At 32.2% G+C, this 10250-nt stretch overlaps 1 protein-coding gene across 1 annotated transcript; it reads right to left on the minus strand.

Annotated features, from left to right (window-relative positions):
- Window positions 1-5083: 5083 nt before the first annotated feature.
- Window positions 5084-7949, minus strand: LOC144548205 (receptor-like protein 7). The gene has a single exon (XM_078296909.1). The coding sequence runs from the start codon at window positions 7924-7926 to the stop codon at window positions 5089-5091; it is 2838 nt and encodes a 945-aa protein (XP_078153035.1). The 5' UTR covers window positions 7927-7949; the 3' UTR covers window positions 5084-5088.
- Window positions 7950-10250: the final 2301 nt, after the last annotated feature.

The following is a 10250-nucleotide window of genomic DNA, read 5'->3' on the forward strand; positions in this document are numbered from 1 at the left end:
TGGAAGTTGATTTATGTCATAAATAATAGATCATGAGAATTTGATTTGTGTATTAAAAAAAAAAAAATGGTTTGTATATTGTGTGATTTGCAGCAATATATTAAGTGGTTTTAGATTGCAGATGACAACGCGCCATAACTAGTCGGATTGATTCAAAATAAAGGATAATTAAAATGACAATTTTATTTGGAACAATGTGTGCTCTATTTGTTGTTAGCTGGAATGAGGTCAGAATTGGGAAACTCTTGGAGGACCTTGATGCACTTGCTGGTACTATTGCTTTCAAGGTATATTTATCTTTTGAATTTTATCTTTTCCTTCATGTGCCTCTTCATTTAATTGGATTACACATGTGAAGTTAAAGATTTAGTTTTTGCTATTAATTGGAAGAGTGATTGCTTTGTACTATGGATCTATATCTAAAATTTCAATGGTTGATCTGAACCGTTTATCAATAGTCTCCATGAAAATTTACTTGGAGGCCAAATTGGAAATTTTGTAGAATATTTTTTACTATTTTTTTTTATACAGATCCAAAATCACTTGATTTAAGCAATTTAGACCATCCGAAAGTAGTGATCTTCTACCTATATGAAAAAATAGTAATTTTTTTATATAAAATTTGGCCTCCCAAGTAAATTTTATTTATATGGCCTCCAAGCACATATGTTTTATGAGGTTGAATATTTTGAACTTTATTTCTAAACCATAAGATCACCCGAAGAGCTCCCCAAATCTATTATATATATATAATCTTGATGGAGTCCGCTACAGTACTGCAACAGTGATAACTACAGTAAGACTGACAGATGGGACCCATAGGAAATCTATTATATATAAAAGTTAAAATATATGACATATATTTACTATTCAGATATGGATAATTGAAACGTAAAACCATAATCTAAAAGCAAATATATCTAATAGAATGAATGGATACATCCTCTTGACATTTTATAAATAGTTAATTTTTGAACTGATACATGGAGCAACCTTCCGGACCTCTGTTTTGGTGGTGCTTAAATAAAAGAAAAAAAAAATTGTGATATGGATTCAATAAATTAAAATTAAAGTAAATAAAATAAATGTAATTAAATTATATTTGGGCTAATTACAATGCACCTTTCCAAAAAAAATCAGTAGCACCTAATTTTTCGGGGGTGAAGGTAGTGAAGAACAGGGGTAGGCATTTGCCTATCTCTGAAAAAAAATAATAATAATTTGAACATGGTTCTATAATGAACTTTGCTTACCCCTGGAGTCCAAACATGTCTTCACTTATGAGCTTATTTGGGTCTCTCTTTTCTATATCCGTTATTTTCTTTCTTCCTGACAAAGGTGAGAACCTTTTTTTTGTTTTTTTGAATTTTTAGTTGAACCTGTTGAAGAAGAAAGCTCTCATTTATCCATTTAGACTTGATGTATGTGCACCATTAAAGAATATTGTACACGGGTTTTTTTGGGTTTGGTCCAAATAACAAAATATGAGAAATATGAGGTGGATCCCACTTAACTGCATCCAATTTTTTCATCTCCTCTCCATTTTGTCTCTCATTGGACTCATTTATTTTGACAATTTCTTACATATTTGCATTTGCTTATGTTATATTTTTCCATAATTTCTATCACTTTTTTTTCTTCAATATAGATATATATAGTTGGGCTACAGTACTTCGCGAAGTAAAGCGAGTGTTTTACTTCACGTCTATATCTTCAATTTTAAAATTCAAAATGTCGATCCGAACTGTTCAAGTTGATCTTCATATTAAATTGTGCTTTGAGATCACATTTTACATGCGCAAATTAATTAGCACAAAAAATATTATATAACAATTAAATTACATGTGCAAATTAATTAGCACAAAAATTGAAACTATACTATTGAAGTAATATTTGGATGTTGATTCTGAAAATTAAAAACTAATAATTAATTTAGCTAATAACAAACTATATATACATGCATATGAAATATATTTTCATCAATTTTCCAACTTTTTATTGCAAAATAAGTTTCTGCAACAAAGATCCGAGTTTTTGATCCAAAACACGATTCGGTAGGCAGCTCGGACAAAGGAGGAAAGGGAGTTATGGAGGTGATTTGAACCCGAACCCGTTTTTTTTTTTAAAAAGAACCCAAACCCGTTTTAAGAAAAAGAACCCGACTCATTTAAAAAAAATGAATTCGAACTTGTCTTTTGCCTACCTCTAACTTAAATCCTGACTACGCCACTGGTTATAATTGATTCAATGTACGATACTTGGAGGTATCCAAGCTAAGTACTACTAAGCGAATCAAACAATTATGAGGAGACATCACACCAATTTGATTATTCAGAAACAAATCTGCTGAAATTCTCATTCGTGAACAATGTTCCTGAAATTCCTGCTTTCCCTCAATCCAGCCGTCGAGCTGTTTTGAGAAGCGTGCACATAAAATTCAGCTTACTTTGAGATGCGTGCAACAAAAATTGGACAGTTGAAATCGGGATTTCAAAACTAGTGTTCACAAATGAGGAATTGCAGCAGATTTCAATTCTGATTCTGATGTACATCTGACGCGCTCGGCTTCACCACGAAGAACAAAATGTTTGAGACAATTATTTGCATTGTTTAGAGGAGAGGACACAATTAAATACATTTTGTTGGTTGGATTCACGAGATACACGTCTTATTAGTTGAAAATTGATGATGATGATGATGTGGCTTGAGAATGACACTGAAATGACATTATAACTTTTAATATTGTATTTTTAATTATAATATAAAATCATTATATTTGAAATTAATTAAGTTTGCATCATAATTAAACAAATTTTAATATTAATGTTCGAATGTTGTCATTTCAAATAATATTATACTAGTGTTAGTAAAAGGCTTAATTAAAAAAAAAAATAGTTCATTAGATAAATCTTTTAACTGACCCATATAAAATGATTGTGTATAATTAAGAATTAAGCATATTTTTATTACGATAGAGATAGTGTTCAACGTTTTGCTTTATGGTTTTAATATTTAACTGTGTTATATATACAACAAGGAGAGATTGGAATATATATCACTTTCATTTGTATATAAAATGGATGAATATTATAAAATTTAAGTAACTAAATTGATGTTCTATAATTATCCTTTATTTGAAAATTTTAATCTTCAAATTTTTTAATATCGTCGAAAAAAATTATTTACTTCTTGATGATATGAAGCATATGATGTTTTTTTTTTCCCTTTTATGACATAATCTAACATATAATAATTATAAAAAATAATATAAATAGATATTAAATAAGTCTTTAATAATATTAGTCTTTAATATATATTTTAAGGTTTTTCTTTGTTTTGAAAATTGCTGAAAAATTGGAGTTTAATGTATGAGATTAATTAGTTGAAATGAATTGTCGTTGTGATTGTTGCTCACTTGATTATCCCTTAATTTGAGATTTGGTGTTTGATTCCTTTTTGTACCAGTACTTTGCTTGTTGTGTTATGATGCATTTGTTGTTTTTTATAATGCCAGCTTGTTTGTGTTTCGATCATTGTTTGCTTGATTGGAAGTTATATTCGGTTGTTTTCACCATTAATAATTTTAACTACAAATAAACGATTGCTACCTAGCTGTTGCTACCTTGTGTGTTTATGAAATTAATAATCTTATCCTCTCTTAAAAACTGGTTTGGCCTAACACCTCGTGTCGATGGCTCAACCACTGTGTTTTTGTGTAATTAAAAGCCTCACTTTCAACAGGTACATATCAATACCAGTGACTTATGCTTGCTAGTACAATTATGCTAATTGTATGTCTTAATGCCTCGCTTTACACTCTTTTACCATCTCTCTGTAAACTGGTACCAGGTGGTACCATTCTTGAATGCAATTTTCAGTTTTTCCAGGCACTAAATCGCAATTTAACCGAAATTGCAAGGCTACAGTTCGTATTGCGAAATTGTAAGTTTAAACTGAAAATTGGAATTATAACTTGATGGGATTTCGGGTTAGGCTGAAAAATGTAAAGATTTAAATGGGGCATTGATCCTGTTTGGGCTAAGGCTTTAAATTAATTTGAGGAATCTCATGCAACTCACTGTTTATTTGTTTTCTTTCTTTCTTTCTTTTTTTCTTTTTTGCAAGAAGCCCATAGACACATGAGTCCGTGTCCCTCTCTGAACCTGAGTTACAATTTATAAAAATGGACGGCCCAGATTAATTTCAGTTGGGTCAAACTCAATCCGGAGCCAGTCGAGACCGTAGAGGATCTGCTTTGAGATTTGTGCCACATAAAAAGAACAGTTCAGTTTATAACTTGCACCTCAGGTACTATCTGAGGTGGTACGGATTCTAGGCACATGCAACTCACTGTTGCTTACTAGTAATGTGGTTAGGGAATTTAAATTTGGAAGAAAAGTTGCAAATTTGGAACGTGAAATTAATGATAGACATACTAAATTGATTAAGCTTTGAAACAAATTTGAGAAACAAAGTATTTCATCCAAAACTGCACGCTTTTTTATTATTTGAATTTAAGAACGAATTTTCCGGAGTTGTTATATAGGGATAACAAAGTATAAAATTAAACAAAAAAAAAATACCCAAACTGTGATTATTTTTTTTTTTTTTGTATTTTGATGAACAAGCCAATTATAACATTAGCTAGAATAACTTTATATTTGCGCTTTAATTTTGAACAAACTTGTACTTGGTCAAGCATGTATGTCCCACTTTATATTTCTCTGAACGGTGAGTTAATCCCCCTTTTTTTACAAATATTACAAGTAGATTCAAGTATCAAATATATGAAAAACGAGATAATTTAAAATTAATGAATCAGAGATTTTGATCAAGATTATTGAAATGGAAATTTTGAGTTTTAAATTATCAACATGAATCGATCCCTAGGTGATTTTAATAATTGATATCTTCAGTGGTATCATTATACCAAATTCAACACAGTGATGCCTATGTTAACAGACAATGATGCAAAGGATTCCTACCACAAATTTGCAGAGGATAAAAAAGCATTTTATAGTTCAAGCTCATAGAACATACATAGTGGTTCATACCTACGTATCAGTACAAAGCTCTTAGATACTTCAATCAGTGAAAATATCGAAAATATAACCTGTCTACAATTATATTAAACCTCTCTCTCACATTTTTCCATGATATCAGAGCCCAAATTACAGACGCAAACCCCACACCTAATCCTAATCCAACAGAAACATAGAACTCAATTATATCAGTATAAGACCTTGAAGGCAACAAGCCTTTATTAAACCCATCATTTGGAGCTGCTGGGCATTGCATTGATAAAGGACTACCACACAATCCGGGATTACCCAAGTAAGAAGCATTCGTAAATGTTGCAAATTGTTGGTCATGTGGTATATTTCCAACCAATTTGTTGTATGAGAGATTTAGTGCAGAAAGAAAAGTGAGAGAGGTGAACTCCTGGGGAATGTTTCCAGAAAGTTGGTTGAAAGAGAGATCTAGTGATTCAAGTTGTTGTAAATTAGCAAATTCTGATGGAATTGAACCAATCAGAGCATTATGTGACAGGTTAAGCGCATCAAGTGACTTGAGTTTCCCAATATCTTCGGGTATTTCTCCCCAAAATTCATTTTGTGATAGATCAAGGGAGCTGAATATGCTGAGTGAATTCATTATCTCCATTTCTTCTCCTTTCCATATGATTGTAATTGAATTATGATAATATTCTGAATCCCCAAACTTAAATGTACTAGAATCTGAGTTACTCATCATAGCCTTCAGGTTTTGAAAACCAATTTGGGAGATAATGCCACCGAAACGATTTGAAGAAAGGTCAAAAACCTTTAGTGCTGGAAAAAAAGAATCATTTTTCTTTGTTTTGGCTTCCATATTCGAAATTGCGCCATGAAATTGATTTGTTCTTAAAACAAGTACTCTTAAATTTTGAAGATTTCCCAGCCAAAAAGGGAATCCATCCACTATTTGATTATTTCCAAGATCTAAGACCTCTAGATTGTTACAGTTCATCAGTGACTGTGGCAAACATCCATTTATTCTATTTCCACTCAAATCTATTGTTTTCAGTTGGCATCTTTGACTAATATTTTGAGGCAATGATCCACTTAATTGATTACTTTTCAGGTTAAGCACTTCACGAAATTCAGCATCTTCTAGAAGGCAAGGTGGCACTGTACCAGTTAAATTGTTATATGAAAGATCAACCACATGCACTTGCACTGTCTTACAAATGGAAAGGGGGATCTCTCCCGTCAGACTATTGTTAGAGAAAGAAAGATAAAAGGGGTTGGGATCGAAATGTGGGGGCAACAAAAAGAAGTAGTTGGATGAGAAATCCACATATTCAACTCCTGGTGGGAGGAGAGGTACAGGTCCTGAAATTCTGTTGGAATGGATGTCAAGATATGACAAGCTACTGAGAGATGTAAAATGAGCATCCCCCTCAATTTTAGTAAAGAAATTATGCGATAAATTGAGAAAAGTGATACCTTCATTGTTCCATAACCAATTCGGTATAACACCATTGATTTTATTGTTTGAGAGGTCTAGGGATTCAATATGTGTTTGGTAATTTAGAAAAGAAGGGAACTTTGTTAAATTGCACGATCCCAGCCATAGAATAGATATTCGGAGAAATGAATCATAGAATGATTTGCGATGGTTTTTCCCTTCTATAATTGACAACTTGTTGTTTGACAAATCTAGACGTTCAAGCTTTTTACTGTGCTTGATGATGTCTAAATTCAATGTACCATTGAAGTTATTTGATCCAAGAAATAAATAAAAAAGCCGGGGTAATTTGAAAATGGAAATCGGCAACTGTCCTTGAAGATTGTTAAATTCCAAGTCGATATATAACAAACTTGATGATTTATTTGAGAACTCAGTTAAATATCCTGACAATTGGTTACTTGATAGATCTAATGATATCAAAGAAGGGTGAGAAAACAAAGTCATGGGTATCGTACCTGTCAATATGTTCAACCCCAAGTCCAAACCTTCGAGTCTTGTAAGGTTTGTTATTGAAGGAGGAATTTCACCAATGAAGCTACAGTTGTCAAGAGCCAACATCCATAAATATTGCAAATTTCTAATTGAATCTAGTAATGGACCAGTCAAATTTGTATTTGAAAGATACAAAGATTGCAATAAGCTTTGCTTCGTGAATTCTGACAGTTGGCCTGACAACTTTGAGTTGTCTGATAAATCAAGTTCTGTTAGATTTGTAAGGTGGAATATTTCATTGGGGAAATTTCCTCTTAATCCACAATCGGCCATGAATAGCTCTTGAAGAGTTGGGCCGACTTGTAAAATTGCCTTGCCCCACTCAGATCCATTTAGTGAAATGTCAACCCCATCCAAGTTAAGAGCTTGGAGCTTGGTGAGGTTGCTGAGTAAGGTTTTTAGGCCAGTGCCATGAAGATACAAGCTATTGGTATTGGAGTTGTTCCAAAGGTATTCTGAGGCGTATGATAAGTTCAGTGAGATCAGGTTTGTGAGGGCAGAAATGCCAATTGGAACTTGACCAGTAAAGCCAGAGCATGATAAGTCGAGATGGGTTAAATTAGCAAGTCGCTCAAACCCAATTTGTGGAAGGATAAGATTGTGGAAATCATTACCAGCAAGGTTGAGGTACCGAAGAGAGCTGAGATTGAACAAAGCCGGGTTGATTTCACCCGAGATTAACTTGTCAATAAGGTTGAGTGCAATCACCATACCGGATTGCTCATCGCATCTGATACCATCCCATATGCAACAGTCGGTGCTTGCATTCCATGAATGAAGTTCAATGGTGCTGAAACCTTGCTTGAGTTGAATCAAGGCATCACGTTGGTCAGGAAGACAGTAGGCTTGTGTTAGAGTGGTGGTTTTGATGGAGGAGAGGAGGAGAACAAGTGATATGAAAACAAGTGTAACAGGTGTCATTGCAATAAGATAATTTGAAGTGCTGGTTGATTGAAAAAAAAGTTGAGTATCAATATATATAGAGTGAGTCTATGGTACTATGCATATCACGGGTTGTTACCGTGCTACGGCTCTATATTCGAGTTTTCAAATCCCAATGGTTGATCCGAACCGTTCATCTTATTCTCCATATTAATATGTGTTTGGAGACCAAATTTTACATTTTTTGAAAATTTTTTACTATTTTTTTAGATATTTAGAAAATCACTTGATCTGAAAATTCTGGACCATCCAAAAACAGTGATTTTCAATAAATCTAAAAAAATAGTAAAAAAATTTCAAAAAATATAAAATTTGGTTTTCAAACACATATTAATATGGAGAACAAGATGAACGGTTCGGATCGACCGTTAGGATTTTAAAACTCGAATATAGAGCTGTAGCACAGTAACAAATCGTAATATGCATAGTACCATAGACTCACTCGTATATATATAGAGTAAGGCTGGGGTGCTATGGATAGCATAGAGGCCTGTATGCTACGGCTCAATATTCAAGTTTTCAAAATCCAAACGGTCGATCCGAACCGTTCATCTTATTCTCCATATTAATATCTGCTTGGAGACCAAATTTTATAATTTTCTGAATTTTTTTACTATTTATTAAGCCATTTTGAAAATCGCTAATCCAACGGTTTTACTGTTTTGTGCAGCCACCGTTGGATCAACAATTTTGTAAAATACTTAATAAATAGTAAAAAAATTCAGAAAAATCTAAAATTTGGTCTCCAAGCAGATATTAATATGGAGAATAAGATGAACGGTTCGGATCGACCGTTTGAAATTTGAAAACTTAAATATTGAGCCGTAGCATAGAGGCCTCTATGCTATCCATAGCACCCCAGCCTTACTCTATATATATATATATATATATATATAAACACTATGTATAAGAAGTTAACTTACTCTATATATATATATATATATATATATAAACACTATGTATAAGAAGTTAACTTACTCTATATATATATATATATATATATATAAACACTATGTATAAGAAGTTAACTTACTCTATATATATATATATATATATATATAAACACTATGTATAAGAAGTTAAAAGATGAGGAAGGTGCAAATTTAATTGAATAGAGGTACGACTACTGAATAAATAATTAACAGAAAGGACAGTTGAATAAATATCATTTAATATAAACACTATGTCAAGTAAAGCGACTCACGGACTACTGAATAAATATCATTTAATATAGATCCTCTGTTGCGAGTATGGAGAGACATATAGTGTCGCGAATCATCAACCTAGCTCATACTTCATTTATACTGTTGTTGGAGGAATTTGTATTCTCTGCAATTACTATGGAGAGAATCCGGACCATTTGATTCGTATTGACTTTGACATTAATTTTAAAGGGATTCGTAAATTTCAAACTTAGAAACATAATTTTTGGAGGCGTTCATCCTGTCGGTTTAGTCAGTTTTAAATCGAACTGCGAGAGTTCGATTTTTCTGATTAAATTGACCAGTTTATATTTTAAAACTGGTTTAATAGTTAGGCTTGATTCGATTTAGAAACATCGAAACCAGTTAGATTGAACTAACTGAAATTTTTAAACCCATCTCCTGTTCCAACCAAACTTTTAAAAAAAAATTAAAAATTACAACAAGCATATATATTACTTGTTTCAGTTTAAAACTAGTCAATTTGAACTAAACAAAAATATTAAATTCATCTTTAAAAACAAGTCAAAAAATTGACAAAAGAATATTTATTTTTATGATTAATATTCTATTTTGATTCAACTGAACAAATTAAAATTTACTTTCGTTTATTTAGTCGGTTCTTATTTAATTCGGTTTGACTTTTGAAAAACAAATAAAATTTTGATTTGTCTATTTAATTTAGTTTGGACCGAACCGAACCGATGAATATTCCTAACCGAATTAATTTCTATTTAATTTGGTTCTAATGAATGTTAAGAACCGGGGCCATGTATTATATGTCTCTCCATACTCGCAACAGAGGATCTATATTATATGATATTTATTCAGTTGTCGGTGAGTCGCTTTATTTGACCCAGGTCAACTGTCCTAGGCTAAAGCCTGGCATCACTGTTCTGAACTAGAGAAGGAAAAAGACAAAACTTAATTAACTTCAAAGCAAATCGTGTAAAAAAGTAAAAAAGCAAACTTAATTACCCTTCACCTTCTCAGTTAGTTCCTATTCACTGTGTTTGGATGATATACACTCTCCGAAGTGTTCTGATTGAGCGCCTTTGAATGTTATCACCCTCACTTCGGTTTTTTCATTAAATTTCAATC

The sequence above is a fragment of the Carex rostrata genome, chromosome 32 (genome assembly GCF_964058835.1).
Source record: "Carex rostrata chromosome 32, lpCarRost1.2, whole genome shotgun sequence".
NCBI classification, from domain to species: Eukaryota; Viridiplantae; Streptophyta; class Magnoliopsida; order Poales; family Cyperaceae; genus Carex; species Carex rostrata.